Genomic DNA, 25,139 nt, shown 5'->3' with positions numbered 1-25,139 from the left:
CTGTTCTCGTCCCTGAGTTTGGGACTGCGGTCTTTAAATACTGCTTGCCTTTTGAACCATTACTCCCGCTCGCTGTGGGATGCGGTGGAGGACGTGCTGCCCTTGTTCCCGGAGGAGGCCCGGGAGCAACTCACCCAAGCCCTTTCTAACGGGCGAGATGCAGCGCGGCACGCCATTAGATGTGGACTAGACACCACGGACTCGCTGGGTCGGGTAATTTCCACCACGGTGGCACTTCGGCGTCACGCCTGGCTGAGGTCCACGTCGTTTTCAGGGGATGTCCAAAGCTCCCTCATGGACATGCCCTTCGATGGCACTCGCCTTTTTGGCGCAAAGGCGGACAGTGCGCTGGCCCGGTTCAAGGACTCCCGGGCCACGGACAAGTCCTTGGGTCTTTCGGCCCCGCGGCCGCAAACTTCCACCTTTCGCCCCTTTCGTGGCCAAGGAAGGGGCGCCTCCTCAGGTCCGCCCAGCCACCGGCCGCAGAACCAACCTGCACGCGGTCGCCTCAAAGCCCTCCTAGTCCGAGCTTTCAGGCCCATTCCACGCCAGTGGGGGGCAGAGTTCGCCATCACCTGCTCCACTGGCGCTCCATCACTTCGGACAGGTGGGTGCTGCAAATCGTCTGAAGGGGCTACTCCCTCCCCTTCGAGACGACCCCTCCAGCCATGCCACCGCAGAACCACCGTATGTCGGGGGATCATGTGCATCTTCTCCGGGAGGAGGTTTCGGCCCTCTTGGCCAAAGAGGCCATTGAGCGCGTTCCTGGTCGAGCAGTAGGTCGTGGTTGCTATTCCCACTACTTTCTGGTTCCCAAGAAGGGCAAAGGAGGCCTACGCCCGATCTTGGATCTCAGAAGCGTGAACGCCTTCCTCCGGAAGGAACGGTTCAAGATGCTCACTTTGGCTCAGGTACTTGCTGCCCTAGACCCTGGAGACTGGATGGTAGCGTTGGACTTGAAGGACGCTTATTTCCACATCCCCGCCCTGCCGGCCCACCGGCGTTACCTGCGGTTCACGGTGGGTCAGGAGCACTTTCAGTTCACCGTGCTCCCTTTCGGCCTCACCAGTGCCCCTCGGGTGTTCATGAAAGTGTTGGCGGTGGTCGCAGCTCATCTGCGCAGATCAGGGGTCCCAGTCTTCCCCTATCTCGACGACTGGCTCGCCCCAGCAAGTCGTCTCCCACCTCCAGACTACGGCAGACCTCCTGCATTCGCTGGGGTTCTCCATCAATGTGCCGAAGTCGCACCTGAGTCCCTCCCAAACGCTCCTTTTCATAGGGGCGGTTCTCGATTCGGCGCAGTTCCGGGTCTATCCGCCGGAACAGCGGGTCCTGGACATTCGAGCCCTGATTCCCATCTTCCGGCCTCTGTTCTGGATTTCGGTCAGGTTGGTGCTGCGGCTTCTGGGGCTGATGGCCTCCTGCATCCTGTTAGTACCTCACGCCAGATGGCGGATGCGGGCTCTGCAGTGGGACCTGAAGTTTCAGTGGGCCCAGCATCAAGGCAACCTGTCCGACCACGTCTTGATCTCGGAGGGCACTGCGAAACAGCTGCAGTGGTGGCTCACGAATCGCGATTGGGTCAGCGGCAGATCCCTCTCCCTTCCCCAACCGGAACACGTGGTAGTGAGGGATGCGTCCCTCCTGGGATGGGGGGCCATATGGGAGAGGCGGAGATCAGAGGACTCTGGTCTCCGGCGGAGTCTCGGCTCCATATCAATCTTTTGGAGCTGAGGGCGATCCGACTTGCACTGAAAGCCTTCCTTCCCTCTGTCCGGGGAAGTGTCGTGCAGGTGTCCACGGACAACACCACCGCCATGTGGTATTGCAACAAACAGGGCGGGGTGGGTCGTGGACCCTTTGTCAGGAGGCCCTGCGCCTCTGGACATGGCTGGAACACCAGGGCATCACCCTGGTGGTTCAACATCTGGCGGGCTCTCTGAACGCCAGAGTGGACGAACTCAGCCGCCGGTGCATGATGGATCACGAATGGCGTCTGAACTCGGACGTGGCGCAAGGTCTCTTTCTGCAGTGGGGAGAGCCTTGGTTAGATCTATTCGCCACCGAAGGGAACGCGCAATGTCAGCAGTTCTGCGCGTTGGAATTTCCAAGGCGGCACTCGCTCGGAGACGCTTTTCGTCTAGAGTGGAGTTGCGGTCTGTTGTACGCCTTTCCGCCTATACCACTTCTGCCCAGAGTGATGAAGATCAGACTCGACCGGGCCCAAGTCATCTTGGTGGCTCTGGATTGGGCACGAAGGTACTGGTATCCCGAGCTACTCAGTATGTCCATCGATCCCCCGATCCGACTGCCTCTTCGGGAGGATCTTCTGTCGCATCAGCAGGGGACGGTCCTCCACCCGAACCTGTCCAGCCTCCACCTACATGCGTGGAGATTGAGCGGCGGCAGTTGATGCCATTTGACTTGTCTCCTGAAGTCTGTGATGTCATTCTGGCAGCCAGGCGTCCCTCCACAAAGACGGTATAAGCCTGCCGGTGGAACAAATTTGTGGCATGGTGCACAGCAAAGGCTGTGAATCCCCTTTCTGCCCCTCTTTCTGAGGTTCTCCTCTTTCTTCTTTCTTTGGCCCAGCAGGGCTCTGCTCTGGGCACCTTGAAAGGTTATCTTGCTACTATCTCTGCCTTCCTTCGGCTTCCTGATCAGCCTTCTCTTTTCAAGTCCCCTGTTGTTTCACACTTTCTCAAGGGCATTACTCATATGTACCCTCCTGTTCCTTTCGTAATGCCTCAGTGGGACTTGAACCTTGTTCTCACTTTTCTGATGTGCGCTCCCTTTGAGCCCCTTCATAACTGTCCCATCCATCTTTTGACTTTGAAAACTTTTTTCTTGGTTGCCATCACCTCCGCTAGGCGGGTGAGTGAGCTCCAGGCTTTGTCATCCAAGCCTCCTCCCTTCCTTTCAGTTCATCCGGACAAAGTTGTCCTCCGGACACGTCCTTCTTGCCTGCCTAAAGTCGTGACTCCCTTTCACATCGGGCAATCTGTCACGCTGCCCACCTTCTTTCCGCCTCCGCATCCTTCCAAAGATGAAGAGAGGCTCCACCGTCTGGACCCAAAACGTGCGCTATCCTTTTATTTGGACCGCACAAGACAGTTCCGGGTGGACGACCAACTTTTTGTTGGATACGTAGGGGCTAAGAAGGGTAAAGCTGTACACAAGCGGACCATCTCTCGGTGGGTCGTGTTGTGTATTAAGACCTGCTATTCTTTGGCGAAAAAGGTTCCTCCTGTTGGGCTACGGGCCCATTCTACTCTGGCCACAGCGGCCACAACTGCACTGGGACGGGGAGTCCCCTTGCAGGACATCTGTCAGACGGCGACGTGGGCTTCGCTGCACACGTTTGCGAGACAATACTGCCTGGACAGCCAAGTCAGGAGGGATGGCCACTTTGGCCGTTTTGTTCTCCAGGACTTTCTGGTGTGATCTTGGTTCGCTGGGGTATCTATTCTAAGGTGAGGAATCTAACTAACGTGTTTCTTTCAGATGAACAAGTTACTTACCTTCGGTAACGATGTATCTGTAAGAAACATTAGTTAGTTAGATTCCTCACCGACCCACCCAGCCTCCCCGTTCTGCGAACCGACATCTAGGGTTAAGGTTCTCCCTTTCTAGGCCCTAGATTTTTTGGCACCAGTGTCGGTCTCTTGCATGGCTCAGCGTCCCTGGCGCGGAAAGCTATGTACAAGAACTGACGTCAGCGCGCGAGGGCGGCGTCTAAGTACTCCGACGTCATTCCCGTGCACGACGCCAACAACGGACGCGGAGCCGCAGACGACGCCTAACGACGCGCAAGGGGTAGTGCTACAAAAATCTTTCCGGATCCAGCCTGACGCCTGGGGATATTCTAGGGTGAGGAATCTAACTAACTAATGTTTCTTACAGATACATCGTTACCGAAGGTAAGTAACTTGTTCATCAATCCTGGCTTCCATGCTTGACCAAAGTGTGTGATCCTAGCCAAACCTTTATTTCCCTGAGCCTCCTTTATTCATCATCACATAAGATGGCACCTTCAAATACATGTGTTCTAGATGTGCACTGTACAAAACACATTTTCTGTTGATTTAGTCGACTATAATAGTGCTTCATCTGCACTAAGAATCTAAGCCACAAGTAGGGCGCACATAACAACAGACTTGCCTTTTAGTTCACTGAGGGCCAGCTGTACAACCGTTTTTGCAGTCGCAATTGGCCCATTTGCGCCCGCAAAAAACGGTGTTGGTATGTACAAACGCTATTGTGCAAGACAGTATTAGGAAGGGGCGTTCCAAGTGCGCTCCTTCCTAATAGCGAGCCGCATTTGTATGTATCATTGTTTTGCGACCGCAATTGCAGGCACAAAACACTCCGTCTACCACCTGCTTGAAGTAGGTGGTGAGGCACTCGGAAAGAGGAAGGAGTCGCCAGGGGACTCCTTCCCCTTTGTGAATGGATGCGCAAATATTTTTTAAGAGCTGGTAGTGGTCCCACTCTTAAAAAATGAAACCGAAACGTTTCATTTTTCTTTTTGAAATGTATCCCATGTAAGGTCCCTTTGATGGGAAGAGGATGTTTCTGAGGTGGGAGTATCAAGCAAGTAACACTACTCAGCCTCCCTCATTGCCAGCCTTCATGTTATGTTAAGATGGATTTGTAAAGCGCACAGCTACTCAAAGAGTATCCCGGCGCTAAGACAGAAAAGAACATGTGCAAAAGGAGAAAACAAGAGAAAATAGAGAATCTCTCTTCATTACTACCTCCACCTGACCCCGACTCTGCAGCACACTCTCTTCCAGACCTGATTATCCATTTTCTACCGTCCATCTCCCGTGCACCTTATCTCACAGCCGACCTTGGACCCCAGCACCATATCAGCCACCATGCAGCTCCATTTTCATTATTCCGGGTAAAAAACATTAGTACAATCACCCTCAAACTTAAAACATTGAATATATCAGTAAATATAATGAGCACACACTTTAAAATAAATTCCACAGTGGCCCTAATAACCCGACTGCTAATTAAATAAACAAAAACAGAAAGGCCATGACGGGCCGGTTTTAGCGCTGGTTCAAAAGTCTTTATTAATGCCCCACCACTGACCTCTTTCTCCATAGATACCTTTACTACCACCCTCCAACAGTGCCCTCCATATCTTCTTAGCCTCTCCCCCTCATGGCCTCCACCTTAGACTCTCTCACTACCACCCCCCACCAGTGCCCCACATCTCTCCAAAGCCCTCCCCCTCATGACCTCCTCCTCAGATGTCCTCACTGCCACCCTCCACCAGTGCCCCTCATCTCTTTGTAGCCCCTTCCCCTCATGACTTCCTCCTCAGACTCCCTCACTACCACCCTCCACCAGTGCCCCTCATCTCTTTGTAGCCCCTTCCACCCTATGACCACCTCCTCGGATTCCCTCACTACCACCCTCCACCAGTGCCCTTCATCTCTCCGTAGCCTCTCCCCCTATTGACCTCCTCCATGGATGCCCTCATTGCCACATTCCAACAGTGGCCTTCATCTCGCCATAGCCCCTCCCCCATGACCACCTCCTCAATCTCCCTCACTACCACCTCCAACAGTGCACCTCATCTTTCCGTAGCTTCTCCCCCTCATGACCTCCTCCTCATACTCCCTCACTACCACCCTCCACCAGTTCCCCTCATCTCTCTAGAGCCCATTCAACTCATGACCTACTCCTCAGACTCCCTCACTACCACCTCCAACAGTGCACCTCATCTCTCCGTAGCCTCTCCCCCTCATGACCTCCTCCTCAGCCTCCCGCACTACCAGCCTCCACCAGTGCCCCATGCCTCTCGAAAGCCCCCCATGACCTCCTCCTCAGAAGCCCTCACTGCCACGTTCCACCAGTGCCCCTCATCTATCCATAGCCCCTCCAACTCATGACCTACTCCTCAGACTCCCTCACCACCACCCTCCACCAGTGCTCCTCATTTCTCCATAGCCCCCATGACCACCTCCTTGGAGTCCCTCACTACCACCCTCCAACAGTGCCTCTCATCTCTCCATAGACACTCCCCCTATTGACCTCCCCTAGATTCCCTCATTGCCAACCTCCAACAGTGTCCTTCATCTCTCCATAGCCCCTCTCTCATATGCATTTCATTTGTTGTATGGCGCTACTCATAGAGATGGGTGTCACAGTACTTTACATTGTGCACAAAATATGCAGAGACAGTCACTCATCCAAGTATGTAAATCATCCTATAGGGATTGTCACATGAGGATTACCAGGTGTAGGAACCATATGTCATCCATACTGGTGGGCAGCATGTTTTAAGAGAGTTTGGTCTAGAGAAACACAAACACAGGAATTCATCTTGAAGGGTCCCCGCGACCGGCTCCGGTAAAAGAAATTTGACCCAAAGGGCACCCCTTCATCATCAGCCCCCTGGCTCTGGAGAGCCCAACAGACGATGCCTAGGCCTCCTTCTATATCCCAACTTACCAGCCTAGCCCGTTGTCACCTTCATCCAGCCTCCTAGACCAAGCCTGAAGCCGCTGTGCGACCGAGATTCCCCATTGAAAAGCATTGGGTGCCCGACACTGATTTGCAACCTGCTCCCGGCCCCCTCTCCTTCCCCGTGCCACTGGTGGTGTAGGGTTGCTGCTACCTTGTGGCCCTCCTGTGCTTGCTTTAACCCCCGGGGCCTGTGCCCTGAAACCGTACCTACCTGCAATCTGAACCTTTTTCGGTGCCCCAGTCTCCATTGACTAACATTGGGCCTCTCCCTTTTCTATCTTTACTGCCGTCTCAGGAACGGCTGATGGAGGATCATCTTATCTTGCTTAAAGTGGAAGTTGCAGCTCTCCTGGCCAAGGGAGCAATAGAGAGGGTTCCGATTTCAGAAGTAGGCAGTGGTTGTTATTCCCGCTTCTTTCTGATACCTAAAAAGAACAAAAGTTTTGGTCCTGTTCTAGAACCTTTAGACCATCAATCTCTTCCTCAAAATGGAGAAATTCAAGATGCTCACGTTGGCTCAGGTCTTGTCTGCCCTAGACCAAGGAGACTGGCTGGGAGTGGTGGACTTGCAAGATGCGTATTTTCACATGCCCATTCAGCCAGCCCACAGACGTTATCTGCGGTTCAAGATAGGCCACGAGCACTTTCAGATCACTTTGCTACCCTTTTGCTTTACCAGCGCCCCTCGGGTGTTCACCAAAAGGATGGTGGTGGTCGCAGCTCATCTGCACAGGTTAGGGCTTTCAGTCTTCCCCCTACGTCAACGACTGGCTGTTGAAGGCAGCCTCGCCCCAGACTGTCTCCCACCTCAATACTACAGCGATCCTCCTGTATTCGCTGGGGTTCACTATAAGCGTGCAGAAGTCACACCTTTCATCTGAACTGTTCCCTTTCATCGGAACTGTTCTGGACACAGTGCAGTTTGGGACTTATCCTCCTAAGTAGCGAGTCCAGGATATTCAAGTTATGATACTGAGGTTTCAGCCTCTATATTGCGAAAAGCCGGGAGCAACGTCAGCTAGAATTTTTAATATTATATCGTGATTACTCTGTATTTTTAAACTCACCTACTTCTTGGGCACTCCTCTCTGTAGCCACAGACATCCACAGACATCCCCGCACAGCGGATTTAGCGCTGTTACGGGTGAGTGTTTGTATTTCTGCCGCCATTTCCTGGTCCCCCCGGACACGCCCACTTGGGCTGGCCACGCCCCCATTACCAAGCCATTTAAACGCGCGCTGAGTGCGAGCGCTGTGTTTACAGAATCCTCCTGAGGCGAAAAGCCGGGCGCAACGTCAGCTAGAATTTTTAATATTATATCGTGATTACTCTGTATTTTTAAACTCACCTACTTCTTGGGCACTCCTCTCTGTAGCCACAGACATCCCCGCACAGCGGATTTAGCGCTGTTACGGGTGAGTGTTTGTATTTCTGCCGCCATTTCCTGGTCCCCCCGGACACGCCCACTTGGGCTGGCCACGCCCCCCTTCAATCATCCTCTCCACTTCCATAAATTATGTACACCCACTGGAAGCGCAGCGGACGAGCGCAGCGGGTGCGACAACTGCGCGCCCAAGGCGAGCTTAAGGCAAGCTAGTCTGCGCTCGTCCGCGCCGAGACCGGGCCCAGGGCCACTTCCCCTGACCCTGTTGTGCCGTGCCCCGCTCAAACTCCAACTTTGCTCAAATATTCCTCTGCTCAACTTCGAAATCTTAAACCTCCGGCAAATCTCCTACATTCTATACCTCACCTGCTGCATACTGACCCTATGGTAGGCCCTAATAAATGTCCTACATGTACTACTCCTACTCCTTCGGCCAACTCCCCCCCTCAGATCCGGGCCGCACTTATTAATGTACGCTCCGTTCCTAAACACAAAACCGAGATCCTGGAATTTATTGAGTCACATAACCTTGATCTATTGTTCGTTACCGAAACCTGGGGTGATGACGCCTCAGGCCCGGATTTCAAAGCGGCCACCCCCGAAGATTACTGCGTGCACAGATTAGACAGAATCAAAAGGAAGGGTGGAGGGATAGCCATTTTCTATAGGAATTGCTTCAAAGTTAAAATCACCGATCTTAAATATAATGACTGTGAAGCCTTTTCCTTTTCCATCAGCTTCTCCGGCAACCAATCATTCGTAGGCATCTTACTCTATCGCCCGCCTGGATCCAGATCTAAATTCCTAAACAACCTTAACAACTTAATAGAGATCACAGCTGGAGCTCCACATTTTACCATACTGGGAGACTTGAATTTCCATCTGGAATCCACTGGTGACCCTGATACCATCGCGCTAACTAACGATCTATTAGCAGCCGGCCTTCAGCAAACTGTTAATCAGCCTACGCACAAGGCCGGCCATATCCTAGATGGGATATTCACCAGTAATCCGCATATCTTGATCTTAGATGTGATCCCTCCTATCTGGACGGATCATGCAGCAGTCTGCTTCTCCATTAAGCTTAAATCCCCTCCATCTTCTATCGCGTCATCCTCTCCTATCTCCTCTAGAGACTGGAAAAATATCAATACTTCTCATCTCGCCTCCATGCTGTCCGACAACATCAGCACTACTGAATCGGACCCGTCGTTAGCCTCTAGTAATTACCTCAACAGCCTAGAAATGGCTTGTCACAAACTAGCACCTTTAAAAACTTCCCAACGCAGCAGAAAGCTCCCTTCCGCCCCTTGGTTTACGGAATCCCTACGTCTTCAGAAACAACACTACAGAAATTTGGAACGGCATTGGTGCCGCTATTACAACCCCACTGATAAAATCTCATACAAATGCGCCCTCTCCAAATATAAATTTCTCATCACCGCTGAAAAAACGATTTATTACACCTCCCAAATCAATCAGGCAAAAAATTCTACAAGAGAACTGTTTCAAGTAGTTACTCATCTTTCCAATCCCCCTGTCCCTCGCCCCGACGTATCTCAAGCCCTCTGTAACTCCCTTGCTAATTTCCTTGAAGATAAAGTTACCTCTATTTTTTCAGCTTTCACCCTTAAATCTTCCCCCACCACAATTACCAATCAACCTCTGCCTACCAATACCCCTATTCTCTCGGTCTTCGAGGCGACCACCGAGGAACAAGTCCGACGCCTAATTTCCGACACAAAATCAGGATCACCCTTAGATCCATGCCCTCCTGCCATTCTCAATCTCATTCCAGAAGCCATATCCCCCGCATTGACCAACATTTGCAATGCTATGTTCACCACCGGACTATATCCTTCAGTCTGGAAAGAGGCCATCATTAAGCCACTCCTAAAAAAAAAACCACTCTTGATCCCCTTCTCCCAGCTAGCTATCGACCTATCGCATGTCTCCCCTTCCCAGCTAAAATATTTGAAAAAACTATGAATATTCAACTTTCCAAATTCATAGATAATAACTTATTGGACGAAACCCAATTTGGGCTTAGACAGGGGCATGAAACCGAAACTGCTTTAATAAAAGCGGCAGATGAAATAAGGATGACATTGGACAAAGGAGAAGCGGCAGTATTAATACTGCTAGATCTCTCCGCAGCCTTTGACACGGTCGATCATGCCACCTTGATCGACCGTGTCTCAGCTATAGGCATTCAGAACAAGGCTAAAGAACTTCTCGCCTCCTTCTTAGCTAACCGTTCACAGACAGTAAAAATGGGCCCTTTCACCTCCCATATTTTCACCCTCCCTTGCGGAGTACCACAGGGTTCCTCGCTAAGTCCGACACTGTTTAACATTTATGTTTCGGACTTAGCGAGGGTGATAAAGTCATATGGCATTGCTCTTACGACCTACGCCGATGACACCAAATTGGTGCTTTCCGTACACAATGACGGAGCGACAGTTGCCGCAAACTTTCAAAAAGGAATGCTGGCAATCAGTTCCTGGATGTCATCAAACTGTCTCAAATTAAACTGACAAGACACAGGTGATGACATTCGGGAAACTGGAACCTACGTGGTCCCTCCAATGGTGGCCAACTGAGATGGGGCCTCCACCGGAACCGGTCACCAAGGTTCGTAATCTTGGAGTTACGTTTGACAATAAAATGACTTTCCATCACCATGTCAACTCCGTGGTCTCCTCATCCTTTTTCACCTTGAAAAAAATCAAAAAACTTTTGCCCTATCTTCCCACTTCAGCCGGCAAAACCCTAATTAGCACTTTGGTTTTTGCCAAAACTGACTATTGTAACGCCCTTCTTTTGAACGCCCAGGATAATGTCCTTAACAGGCTACAGTTAGTTCAGAATGCCTCAGCTAGAATCTTATTGGGCATTCCTAAGTTCACTTCCATCTCTCCGTATATCAAACAACTGCACTGGCTCCCAGTAAGGAGCCGCACAAAGTTTAAGGCATTGTGCATTGCCTATAAAGCCATCAACAACTTAGGCCCACAGTTTCTTAAAAACGCCCTCTGCCCTCTTGAAAATCCTAGAACGCTACGCTCCTCCTCAGCTTGTCTGTTCAAAGTTCAACGAACAAAAAAAGCCAACTGGGGTGACAGATGCTTCACGATCTCCACAGCTAGACTTTGGAACGCACTTCCCCTTCACATCAAAACGACCCCTACGCTTATCAGCTTCAGGAAGAAATTAAAAACTTGGTTATTCTCATATTAAAATTCACCATAGCTAACGTTCTGTATACTGAGCGCTGAGACACCCTCGGGTAGTTGTGCGCTATAAAAATTGCAAGAAACATAAACATATACTGGATTTCGGTGAGAGTGACTCTGAGGCTGTTGGGCTTCATGGCCTCCGGCATCCTGTTGGTAAATCATGCCAGATGGCATATGCGGGTTCTGCAGTGGGACCTGAAGTTCCGGTGGGCGCAGCATCAGGGGAATCTCTCCCACATCCTCCAGACCGCCGAGGAAACTGCAAAGGACCTGCAGTGGTGGCTAACAGACCGCAATTGGGTCAGAAGAAAACCTGTCTCCCTTCCCCTACTAGATCTCTCAGTGGTGATGGATGCATGACTCCTGGGAAGGAGCCCACAAGTCATTAAAGGGCTTCATTTCCGGGTCAGCTTTCTCTTTGAAGAAACAAGTGTAATCGAAAGGCATGTCCTTGAGGTTGGCTTGGACATCCCCCGAGAAGCCAGATGTTCTTGCCCAAACATGACGCGGCAAGGCCACTGTCGGTGAAACTGCTCTACCCAACGAGTCAGTGGTATCCAGACCACACCTAATGGTGAACTTTGCTGCATCTCTCCCATCTTTCACAGATTGGGAGAGCACTGCCCGGTCTCTTCCGGGACCTGTGGCAGCACTTTTGCAACCGTTTCCCATAAGGTATGCGAGAAACGTCCCGAAAGGCATGCAGGGTTCACCGTCAGCAATGCTAGGCTGGTGGAAAGCAGTCTTCTTCCCAAGCTCATTCTGCCTCTTGGTGTCCCTGTCTGGGGGAGCGGAAGGGAAAGTGCCATGGGATGTTGAGGCTTGGAGCACCAAGCTCTCAGGGGTAGGATATTGGCTGAGGAAACATGGGTCACCTGGGGCAGGGCAATGGCGGTTTGCAATAGTCCTGTTCACAGGAGTCTCTGTGCTAGACTTGGACCACAAGCCTAGAAGGACATCTGTCAGTGCCTCATTAATGGGAAAAAGGGGTTTATAATCAACCAGGGTTGGTAAAACCCAACTTCTCACCCATGAGAGTCTCAAGGCGCTGGGGTGGGAAAGGTGGGCAGGTCCGTTGAGTGCTGGGGTTATCCAAAGATCCAGGTATTGAGGTCCTTCCTGAACTGGAGCTATGTGGGAGCTTGGTGGAGGTCATTCCAGGCTTTGGCTGAGAGGTAGGAGAAGGACTTTAATCCGGTTCTGGTCTTGTAGATGCATGGGACGGTGGCCTGAGAGAAATCGGCTGATCGAAGGGGTCTTTTGGGTACTTGGAAGGAAGATGTGGTTGTTTAGTTATGTGGGTCCGGTGTTGCAAAGAGCCTTGTATGCGTGTGTGAGGAGTTTGAAAGTTATTCTTCTTTCGACTGGGAGCCATTGGAGGGCGCGAAGTGTTGGGTGATGTGACTGCGACAGGGGATGTCTAGAGTCTGTCTGGCTGCGGCATTCTGAACATTCTGGAGTTTGCAAAGGAGTTTCTTGTTGATCCCAGCATAGGGAGCATTGCCGCCGTCCAGTCTGCTGATTAGAGCGTGTGTGACCGTGTTCCTGGATTCGGATGGGATCCATCTGAACGTCTTTTGAAGCATGTGGAGGGTGTTGAAGCAGGTCAAGGATACAGTGGTTATCTGGTGGTTCATTGTGAGCGATGAGTCTAGTATGATGATGAGGATTTGTGCGTGGTCCATCAGGGTGGGGGGATTTCCGAGGGTCTGGGGCCACCAGGAGCTGTCCCAAGCGGAGGGGATGGACTTCTGTTGTCTCAGAGTTGAGTTTCAGGCAGCTGTTCTTCATCCAGGTGGCACTTAGGTCAAGAGGTTAGTCTTGACCTGCACCAATGGCAGCTCCTGGCCGAGGACTTCTGCTGCGCTCTTCACCACCACGAAACTCCCTCCTCTGTGGCCACAGTAGATGTAGAGAGCATACCAGCATCTGGAGAGGTGTTCTGTCCACCAGCCTTCGCAAGCTCCTCATTCCTCACCAGGAGTGTCTCATTGATGTTCCAAAGGGTCCAGTGATCCTTCCCACTCTTTTCCCATACTTGAAACCACCTCAAAATGTTCAGGCAACAAGCTTAGAGCCTCTGGGCCCTGTCCGCACTGGAGTCTGCATCGACCGATGCCGATCCGAGTCGTCTGGAATCAGAATGGGGCTGGAGTCGGCAGCATAGAGAGAATAGACTTCAGTCCCAGCGTTGGGGAAGGTCACTTTGGCACGACCAGCGCCGATCCGGAATCGGATTCATGAGACCCCACTGGAGCAGATGGCGTGGAACCTGGAGGAGTCTTTTCGGACCCCGCTGGGCCCAAAGGCGCACCAGAGGGGTCGGCGCACTCAAATACTATGAACATGGCCTCGTAAAACTCTTCTCTGAGCGGGGGTCACTCAGGCTCCTGAAAACGGGGGGAGGTACGGAGTCGAACCTAACTCCTGCTCCACAGAATCGTGCCTGGAATGTTGATGTTCCTCCCTTGTCTCATCAATCCTCAATGGATGAGGTGAAGTCCAAGTTCACTTCAACTTCTGCTTCTTCTTGTGCCTCTTCCCAGAGTGTCCTGAGGACATAGAGTGCGACGAAGAGGACCTGGGGCTTCTAGAGTGGCCCTGCAACCTTCTCTTCCTCGATTTGGACCAGCACCTCTGAGGAGTCACGCTCAATGGCAGTCTGAGCACTACTTCGAGACACCATGAGCACACAAGGTGCGAGTCGGTAACCGACATGGCGCAGTGGTAGGCGCCACATCGTTTAAACCCTAACTTTCTAGTGGGCATCCCTGAACACACAATTAAAAATCCTTGACAAATCTGTGAAAAAAGTCTTTCAAAAAGAGACAGACGGGTCGATCTTCTCCAGAATAGCGCCAACTGGCACGGAAAGAAAAGAACTGACGTCAGCGTGCTTGGAAGGCATCTGTATAGGTGACGGCAATGTCACATCCAGCGCCAATGACACCAACAACACTTGAGCCACCCAACAGTGCAGAGGAGTACTGCTCGCACAAAAGTTTCTGGTTCCAGTCTGACGCCTTGGGAATTCAAAGGTAAGGAATCTGCAGCTAGAGATATTGTCTCTACCAGATATGCTTTACCAAAGGTAAGTAACTTGTTTGTTACATATAATATGTGGCATGTGGGGAGCATTTATTTTAGATCATTGATCATCGCCTTGACTCTGACACTGAATAATTGTCCGAGATTTGGCTGCGCGAGAAGACCCAGACAATATACACTGAATAAACTCACATATCTTATTATTGCCAATATATTTTTTGTTAACAGTTCAGAATTTGGAATGTTGTTTTTCATTGTCCAGTGCGATCTTCGTTTTCTTATCTATTGCATGCACTTCTCCCCTATGCCACCACTTCTCACTTTAAGCAATTTATTTCCCTTTACTCCAATTTCTTACTCTGTTTTTGATCCTATTTCCCTCTCATTGCTCTGTTTTTGACACAACTATCGCATGTTGTATATCCCCCAACCGGGGAAAGATTGAACTGTAAACATAATCCCCTTTTGTATTACTTTAATGTCATTTGAAATTATTTAATGAAAAAAGTGTTAAAAAAGAATAACAAATCTGGTCCTTTGAGCCCTCAAGCAGAAACACAAAACCAGAAACATCTGTGAGAGAGGCTCCAACCACATCTAAATTTGAACTATTCAAATCTCATTTGAAGAATACGCAAGGCCATCTGCTCTTCAAAGAAAAACAATTGCATATCCAAACTCGAAAATGTTCCAGAAGTTCAGTCACTAGAACCCATCTGCCTAGACCCAACAGCTAATAAATTGAAAAAGTTAGTTGATTAACTTATCGGGCTTAACCAACATTCCCCACTCCTGAACTCTTCAGTGTATACCATGTTTGCCATAAAATCATGGTTTAGAAGGTGCTTTCTGAAACTCTTTCTACGTAAGGCTTATATAAACCTGTACAGTAAACACATCACAAGTCTCCTTTCCATCCAAACCCCCACCACACTGCTCCTGGATCAGCACCAAGCTCAGGAAACAGGTTTCATACTGGACTTGAACATGACTCACTGCCCGGATTTGGTCTTCGGTCATGTCCCCCTGGCTATAGGGGTATCACCAGCCACATGGATATAAACAGTAACTCTGTGATGTTCCCACAACCTTCACTGGATTCTAAAGTTATTCTAAGCCAGAATGGAACCATCTGGTCCCACAGCCTCGGAGACTCCTTAGAGTAAGCAGCTAGAATACACAGGTAACCTCTGGCAGAAGTTAGTTGAGTGCCGAGCGGAACAAAATGGTAGCCACCCAAGGCCTCTGAGACAGGTAGCGGACTTTTTTAGAGGTATCTCTTCGAGATATCTCAAGGGACCTGAGGTCGCAAAGCTACACAGGCTTGGGTCATGGCTGAAAATGGAGCCGAAGTACACAATAAGGGACCTAATTTCTTGGTAAGCTGAGGACAGGGCTATGGACTGTAGCAAGGCCAAAGACTGAGGAGGGACAGACTTCACCAGCCTGGAGAGAATTGTGTGATTGATAGGATCTTACTTTACATTATCTGTATCCAGGAAAATTAATTAACTGCTGACATTTTTACAAAAAGTTGCAGATGTGACTATAACGCTGAAAACTGCAGTGGAGGTGATCACTGGAAATGTGTCAGGGATACACATGCAGATCAAGCTACGGGGAGACCATTTACTCCATTGACACGAGGGGAGTAAGACACTGAGGGTAGGGCCTATAGGAACAACTTCTGTTTCTACGTTTTCTGTAAGGGGTGGAGGGGCCCTCTTAGAACTGTTTTTATAAGATAGATAATGGACTCCCTCAAGCCCAAGGGTTTTTTCCCAAATGTTCTCCGTGTCGTAATTATAAGTACCTATAAAATTGGGAGGGGTGTAGGGAGTAATGGGTTTGCAATTCTTGGAAGGAGAGCATATGGCCGCCGGCCCAAACGTCCCCAAGTTGCGTGATGCCAATTAGATCCCATGGTCCAAATCCCCCTAGACCGCTAGCCTCCCGAAGCCAGGTCCCATGCCACAGAGGCGTGCCTTGCGTCAGTGTACTCGACCAGCCAGTGTGGCGTAATGATGGCCGCCAGGCCAACAGCACAGACCGTGTCGCGTCCGGTGATTGGGACGAGATAGATCCCCCGTACATCATGGCTTGGATATTGGACAATCCTAGTTCGCTCAGTTCTAGCCGGTATGCCGGGTCAGACCAACCCCTGTTGAACCAGTTGTGGACTACTAGGAAACGCATTCCTTGTCAGGATGAGCCACAGTTTGTCCCCCAGTTTATAACGCAAACACAATAAGATGATGAATGGAGCGCTAAACCTTTTCAGACACTCACCCTAAGTCACTATTAGATCTGGGTTAAATCAGTCATCTTTATTTCGCTCATTTCGCCACCCAGTTCAGACCCAGCCATATGCAAATCAGTCTTGACCCTGTTCCTCATGGGAACAGTCCAGCCCGAACTGCTAAGCCAGGTCTTTCCTGGACCGGAAACAAGCATCCTGGGATCGCTTTCGGGGTAACACCCCTCATCAGCCAGACTAGCTTGAATCCAGAGGCAAAGTGAGCAAGGGACCCATGTCTGGGCATACCCTGCCAACTTAGGGCAAACAATGCAAACACAATAAGATGGACGGAGCGCTGAAACTTTTCGGACACTAAGCCATATTTTGATTGTACATCACATATATTCTTTGTTAAAAGCACAATAAAAAAATTACTTCAATTCCTTTTCTTGACTGTGTTGGACTGGTGTAACCCAGACAGGAAAATTTGATTTCTGTTTGACCTTATGTGCTGGTTACTGTCATTTATCACTAGTAAACCCGGATCACCGGCATTATTGCTCTGTAAATGGATAACTATGTTATTCCGTTTAAGCAATTGACTCTTCATGAGTAGGTAGATCAAGCAGTCAAGTTTTTTCTCCAAGAAACAATAGATATAAACAATGTGTACTGTTGTACTTCTGCACTGTACTCAAGCTTCACTGTAGCTTTGAGTGGAAAGTAATAATCAAACAGAGAGGGAAAAAAATTAACACTACCCGAAGTCAACAGGGATTGCTCCGGCACCCAGATTTCTTTTCTTCAAGGTACCAAACTACTTGATTTTAAAACCAGTCTATTTAACAGTTCTTCCAGGGCTACGGTGGTCAATGCCAAGGATGCTGGATGCTTCTAAAGAGAACACTTGGTATAGCTCCATCAGGTCTCCTTGAAATCTCAGTTTATTGGCCCTTATATTGTCTTTTCCCTGACAAAATATTTGGGTGTTGGGAAACTCATTGGCAATAGGGTGAACTGTGATTTAGATTTAGCATCTAGTTGAGCCTTTAGACTGCAATATTCTAGCACCCATAAGGGGTAGAAAGATGGCTGCTTAGCAGCTATTCTCAGAGCTCGGGGTGCTACATTGGGGAAAATTAGTGCTGTATGCACAAAGCAAAGCTTCAGCATGCCACAATAAAAACTGCCTTCTTAATAGCGATAATAGCAAATCCACCAGGACAAAATAGTTTTAAGAACTAATCCCCAGTTCCTACCTAAGGTGGTGAGCAAATGTCACAAGAATCAAAGCTTTCAGTTAGAAGTTTTCTTTAAAAACCCACAAACACGACTCAAAAGAATTCTACGTATCCTGGATGTAAGAAAAGAGTTATTATATTATCTACAGGAGACAAAACAATTCCGTTAGGGGAATCAATTGTTCTTCTCTTACGCAAAGTCCAGCCAAGGTTCAACTGCTACAAAAGGAACAATTGCATGCTGGATTGTGGAGGCAATTCAAATATGTTACTCCTCAGTAGGAAAAACATTTAGTTCATGCCCAAGAGTGCATTCAACAAGAAAAAAGGGTGCAACCCTAGCCTTTATAGCAAATGTGACAATTGACGCTATGTGCAGCTGCTACACGGGCTTCCCCACATACTTTTATCAAACATTGTGTGGATATACAAATGAGAAAAGAAGCACAGGTGAGACAGAAGTACTTCAACACCTGTTCATAAATTCTTCCACATCTCACCCCTATCATCCAAAGGAGAGGGAAACCGCTACATAATCTAATGCAGTGCAGGTGAATCCAGAAAATAATTTATGCTGAAAAACCGAAATGGTTACTTACCAGCAAGATTAGTTTTGCAGCTTGAAGAGTTTTCTGGATTCACATTCGACCTACCTGCCTCCTGAATATGATTAATCACAACAAAAGGGAAAAAAGAATCCGAAGATGGCTACCACACACAGGAACTTCCGGAGCGCCGTCCGATGTCACAAAAGGGATAGACCTAGCATCAAATGGTAGTCGACTCCCACGGGAAAAAAGGAAACTAAGCTAAATTTCGGACCCAACTACTAGATGGTGGAATAATTGACAACGTGTCAATCTAGAAAAATCTTCAAGCTGCAAGACTACTCCTACTCGTAAGTAACCATTTTGTTACTTACCAGTACTTACTTACTTTTGTGCAAAGTATGCCACATGACTTGGTGGCTTAAAGTGGGCTTTTCTGACCGGTAGAGCAGGGTACTCCTAAAATGTTTTGTTTGTGGTATTTTCCAAGAGTTCTTGGTACACAAATAAACAATTGTATGCAGTAGTATCAGTGACTGTGATAAAGAACAACAAAGTACCAAGACCATGGTGTCCTACACATAACCTGTTGAACACTATTACCAATTTGTCTGTAGGGTAACATTCGGGCCCATGCCACTATGCCGGTGAGTATGCTCTCTGTGTGCATCCGTGTGACTTTACAGCATGCATTAAATATATTTTCAGTAGTTAAATTTAAAATGCACAAATACAAAATAAATTTGGTTTTGAGAACCAGGTAAGCTTGAATATTTGAATTACCCAGCTTTGTCTTGGAATTTCACCCCAATAGTGAATGCAACCTTTACATTCTACAGCTGTAAGTTATTTTAAGTAATATAAGTGCCTGTGAATGTAATTCCCAATATAGGGGTATATTGCTGACTGCAAGCGTGCGCCTGCTTTTGTTGGTGCAACTAATTAGTGAGTTTTGGTTTCAGTGGAATAACTGTGCATGCATGTAGCATGACTTCTGAACTGACAGTTTTGTTTTGTCTATTGTCAGCACTGACAATAAATGAAATGAGTAAATGATATGCTTATTGTAGTCTTGCATGTGCAGTCTGAGTTACTGCTTGTAAGTTATCTTACTACACCTGTTGCACAAGAGGGAAGCGACTGAATCCAGCCGATATAGAACTAGTTCAAAGAGGACTGCGTTTCGTATACCATCACTCTAGCACCTGTAATGTGTAAAAAACATATGTTTATACTCTTTCCTCCTCAAAAACTATTGTTTGCACTCTTGGGTTGTTATTGATGTCAAATAAGAGAAATTTCTTTCCAGGTTGAGGTTGAGAATAGTGTCCCCACCTGCCTTCGGGAAATACTGGTGCTTGAAAAGTAGACAGTAGACATTCTAATCAATAGTGGATTAAACTGACAGCCAATCGAATTTTGCAATTATATGGTTAGACGAGGTTACATTTACATGAACGTTCGATCAGTCATCTTTCCCCATTCTGTACTTTCTGCAGGTTTAAGAACTGTTATGAGGGAAAACCCACATAAAGTACATTTGTATAGTTAGTGTGGGTATTGGAAATGCTCCCATGGGAATACTTATGGATTGTCCAATCATTTTAAGTTTGAAACTATTAGAAGATTTAATCTCTAGCCTGATACGCAGATCAGTCAGGAAGTGCCTCTAAGAAGAGGAAAACTGATGCAGTGCATCCAGGTATTGTGCCCAAAGATGCCTTTGGCATGATGAAGGCTTGTTCTCAATGCCTGTGACGCGCATTTAAATCTGTATGTCATTAGCAGAATAGTGGTATCTAGATCACGACTAACAGTGAAAATTAACTATATTGATGAACTGTTACAGAGAGATCGCTGCATCAAATCTCTTTACTTTATTTTTTTAGGATGTTTCACTAAACTTAATAGCATCCAGGTGCTAAAAACAAAATGTAGAAATGTAGACTAATCCAGAACTATTGACTGTTAAAAAGTATGGTTTTCAAGGATTTCCTGAAAAAGAAAAGTGGTCGGAGTTGAGTTGCAAAGAATAAGGACGAGAGTTGTAGGCCTTCACAGCTTCTTAGGAAAATGATTTCCCTTCAGCCCTGAGTATACATGCTTTGGGAGAAACTAATAGAAGAGGAATGTAATTTTTGAGTGTGTTGGTAAAGAGCTATCAGCATGGGTACAAACTTGTGGCAGTTTCCGTAAATAACTTTATGACAAAAAGCTCGTAAATTTGCCACACTTAGCAATAAGAAGCCAATGAAGTTGTACCAAGTGCTAAAAAATGACGGAGTCCTAGAAAATGTCTGTCATATTTTTAATAATCTCGAGCTTCTGAAGCTGATATTGAGGAAGGCTCCATTAAAATGCACTGTAGTGATCATGGACTGCCCCACAATAATGTTATTAATCGTAAATTCAGAGTGGTGGAAAAAACATGAGCTTTGCAATTTGGGCTGAGCAATCCAACCTATCCTCCTAGTTAATGCCCTAAAAGGGCAAGGTAGACACAGGTGGGAAAGTACCTAATGCAGAGGTTCACCAATCTTGGGACCAGTGTGAGGAGGAGCCTACCACAATCAACACCTCTGTCTTATCTGAGTTAAGTTGCAGGAAATTCCAGTTCATCCATAAGGATATATTGGATAGACAGGCCCAGAAATGTGTTTGATATGTGTGCGAGTCTTGGACCAGTCTCAAAATATTCTGAGTATCAGAGCTGCATAAGCAATGCCTCCCAAATTACAAGATTTAATCAGATTTACTAGCGGGGCAACATAGATGTTAAATATCATCTGTCTCAAACAGGATCACTGAGACACACCGCAAGTAAAATTGCAAGATCAACATATAAAGGGAGGGATTGCGCCTGTCTGGAAAACTCCAGACAGGAATGAAGTAATTCAGCCAAAAACCTTGTCTGATACTGGCAGCCTAGAGTCGAGATGATAAGACTGGATGTCAGAATGTGCCAGGGGATCTAGTAAGATGAGGGCAGTTACATTCATCTTGGATCATGCATCCGTGATCCATTACAGCTACAAGAGCTACCTCAGTCCATGATGAGCATGTACCCCAGACTGAGCATCAGCTAGCATGGAATTGATGACTGGTGCTTGTTTACCACTCTTTCAGCTACTTTTGCCATAATAGATAGGGGAGAAATAGGCCAGAAATTGCTAAAGATAGTAGCTTCTGCAGTCTGTTTCTTTAGCAGAGGCATTACAGTAGCTTGTTTCCAAAAAGTGGGAAAAGTTGCAGTGGAGAGATAAACCATTAATACGAGATGGAGCAATAGTGTCAGTAATCGAAATAATTATTTTTGCAAGACTGATTCAATGGAGAGCCAAACTTAATAGCCAGACTAATATCCAGTATGTCCTTGACTCTGATGGAGTCCAATTCTGTGAGTGTAGGTTTCATAAGCTTCATGGATTCTAATTCTTTAACTGATAATTGTTAAAGACAGATGGAGTCCGGTCAGAATCAAAGTTGTCATGAATTATTGGTTATTGGAGTAGAAATAAGATGACCAGGATTCCCCTAGATCTGAAGAAGGAACAATGGAGGTATCACAAGTTATCAGTGTAATGCAGACTGCTTAAAATTCTGAATGTGCCTGTTTCACAACCTTTGAATACTCTTTAATAACTTTGCTATAGTTACCCCCCAGGCCTGATTATAGTCCTTAGATCAAAATGCCCTTGGTATGCAGGTTTTGCTGCTGTAAGTCCTCCTGTGTACCACCTTGCCGAAGGAGTTTTTCTAAGGGATTTTGGTTTCATAAGTGGGGACCTCTGGCAGAGATCCTCAACGATGCTCATATTGGTATTTACAGCAGTGCTTTATAGAATGTAGAGGCTGAGAAGGTTGTATTGAATGCTCTAATATTTAAATCACCTAAATAAGAAGCTTACATGCAGTATGAACTAGTTATATAAATGTGAGAGTTCATTGCTAAATTTGTTCACGGTGGGGAAGGGGGATAGGGACTAATTGGAAACCGGTATTATTGATGAAGAAGTAGTGGGAGCAATATTAAATGCAAGAACTTGCAACTGCAGGGTACCGCTAAGCAAAACCTGAGACAAATGTAAGTGTTGGGAGTAAAATACAGTAAAATATAGCCATTCCTCCTACTATCCTCTTTTCCCCAATTGAGGAACTAGTATGAATATGGAATCGCAATAGCAATATCCATGGCACATGTGTCACACATCTACTACTTGAAATACCACCACATTGGATAAGGTAAGGACAAAGATAAGTATTAGCATATAGAGGATGGTTAAGGTTGATTATAAGGTAGGTAATAGGGCTATGTTTGTTGTAGTATTAGCAAAAAGAACAAATAATGGACAGAATGCTGAACAATGCAATTATTCAACCCCAGTCACAAGGATGCAGGTTTAATCCATCGTTCTTTTGCTCACCACGCCACCCCAGTTTGGACCCAGCCATATGGAAATAAGTCTCGACCCTGTTCCTCATGGGAACAGTACAGCCCAAACTGCCAAGCCAGATCCTCCCTGGATAAACGAGAATCCTGGGACTGGTTCAACCCATCATGACCCCTAATCAGCCTGGCCAGCTTGAGCACGAGACCCATGTCTGGGCATACCCTTCCCACTTAGGGTGACAAAAGCAAAAGGAACAAATGATGGGCGTGGCCAAGCGGTCCATCATGGCGGACACGTCTTAGCCTGGCTTCCGTAGCCCTGCTATAATCCTTCACAATCCTGCCATTCCATCCTGTTCCTGCGCCATAATATTCTGCAGCGCGATTACCTGATGCCTCGGAACGCATTCTGACGCTTCAGAGGTGACAACAGACCGCAGTGCAGCCGAGTTTGGGTGACCTGAGGCGGTCTTGCATTACATCGGGAGCAGCGCGCTGCTGCCTGGGATCTGTGGAGCGCCAGAGCTTGGTGTGGCCCTAACCCTTGCCCGCCGAGACTCGGTGATCCCCGAGGCTCCGCTGGTTGAAGGAGTAGCCTCGATCCCTGTGGGGCGGTGTCTGGCCTGCCGCGCTTGTTCTGGTGTTGGGTGGGCGCTGCCTGAGACAAGCTTCGTGGCCGTGCGGGTCCCTGGTGACTGTGGGGCAGCACTTGATCGGCGTTCCCGAGCTGGCGCCCTGCGGCCGTGGACATATCTGACCTTGCCTTGGCAGGAGCCGACACAAACCGCAGGAGTGGAGCAGGTGAGGAGCGAAGGGGCCCGACGCGCATGGCGACATTTGAAGATGAAGTATAAGTGAACATAGACACTTATGAGGGAAAGCCCGCACTTGGCTCACCACACGGGTGAACACACACCATCCTTCATACGGGCAACATGCGGTGTAGTGGGCACAGACCCCTAACTGACCGGTGCTACTACAAACTGCTCCACCCGATGGTATTTTGCCATAGTGAAAGATAAACCAGGCCTACGAGAAGTGGTCAGGGCCATTTTGGACAGCAGAGACCGGGACCAAAAAGGGAGGCACCTGTTAGAGGCAGGGGACGAGGTCGTACTTGCGGAGGCGGCTGGGGTTGCGGGTGGGATCAGCCCCCAACACGCTAGACTCCCCCCGATGAGACCTGGGACTACAGCATTTTATGCTTTACATTAGGACATCTGCATTGCCCATTCCCGACACCCTCCAATTGGCCACTATGTCTAAAGGCCAAGCTTCCGGCCAGGCCTTGAAACAGAGTACATTAGACAAATGCACTGGGGGGGCCATCAGTCCAACTGCCCTAAGTGATGCCCCTACAACTACACCAGATAATGCCGTGCTTTTGGCAGCAATCACCCAACCCGACGTACTGTCACTAGTGGGAGGAGACTGGAACAATGTGGTAAACCCCGTCAGGGAGAGATGCCGCCCCACCGCATCATATTACACGCGAAGGGAGTCTTGACTGGGACCTCATGTACAGACACTGAGATGGGTAGACTCATGGAGGGCCTTCCACCCCGCAGATATTAGTTACACATATTTTTCAATGGTACACGGGTCATTTTCCAGATTAGATTATATTTTTATAACCAGTGCCCATATCCCTAGAGTGGATGTGTCAGAGATTCTGTCCAGAGGCTTGTCAGACCATTCTCTAGTCCAACTTCAGTTACCTATGGGTCCCGGGTGCTCTGCATTTTATTGGTGCATGCCGCCCTGGCACCTCCAAAGCACGGACTATAAAACGAGCATTCACGCCGCCTTGCTAGAATACTTCTGATTAAACGTAGAATCGGCATCCTCCGCCGCTATCCTATGGGAGGCCATGAAACCCACCATACACGGGTTCGATATTAGCCATTGCACGGACACCAGAAGAAATTGACCCTAATACAAGTTGAAGCCCAGATACTCACATCAGAGCGGCGTACACAAGAGCCAGATGGCAATAGTGCTCACAGACAACTGACAGCTCTGCCGAAAAGATATCAAAGCCTCCTCCTTGACAAAGCTAAACAGGCTTGGCAGGCTATGCAGGGCAGGATCTACCGATGGAGGGACAAATCTGGGAAACTTTTACACAGACTGTGTCAGTACACTCTCAAACCGACAGAAAAATCTATAAATACCTCATCCATCGGGGAGACGATATCTAACCCCACATCTATTGCCAAAACCTTTGCTTAATTTTATCATTCCTTGTACACCAAGCACAAGGTCATATCAGAAACCCAGATAAAGATTTTTTTTCAAGATATTCCACCTAGGGCATTGTCCGACTCCGCACGTGATTCCCTTGATGATCCAAACACACTTGAAGAATTAATCTCGGCAGCATCTGAGATCGTGTCTGGCAAATCACCAGGACCTAATGGGTTCCCTAGTGAGTTTTTCAAAGCTTTCGCCTCTATACTGGGGCCACTCTACTTAGTGACCCTTGACGAAGCCATCCTAAAGAAAACCTTGCCAATAGACTGGAGACGAGCGGAAATCATGATCTTCCATAAACCAGGACGCC

General features: G+C 48.1%; 1 protein-coding gene across 2 annotated transcripts in view; it reads left to right on the top strand.

Moving 5' to 3' along the window:
* EXOC6B (exocyst complex component 6B) overlaps window positions 1-25,139 on the top strand; it is a 1,605,823-nt gene that overhangs the window by 857,464 nt on the left and 723,220 nt on the right. The window contains exon 19 of one of the 2 annotated variants that reach the window (XM_085642755.1): window positions 18,804-18,833. The exons of the other annotated variant lie outside the window; for it this stretch is intronic. Within the exon in view, the coding sequence (XP_085498881.1) occupies window positions 18,804-18,833 (30 nt within the window). The remainder of the gene's footprint in view (window positions 1-18,803; window positions 18,834-25,139) is intronic. 2 annotated transcript variants of the gene reach the window in all.

This window comes from Triturus cristatus, chromosome 2_2 (assembly GCF_964204655.1).
Source record: "Triturus cristatus chromosome 2_2, aTriCri1.1, whole genome shotgun sequence".
NCBI classification, from domain to species: Eukaryota; Metazoa; Chordata; class Amphibia; order Caudata; family Salamandridae; genus Triturus; species Triturus cristatus.
The sequence above is the reverse complement of the archived record's forward strand: the minus strand, read 5'-3'. Positions and strand labels throughout refer to the sequence as shown.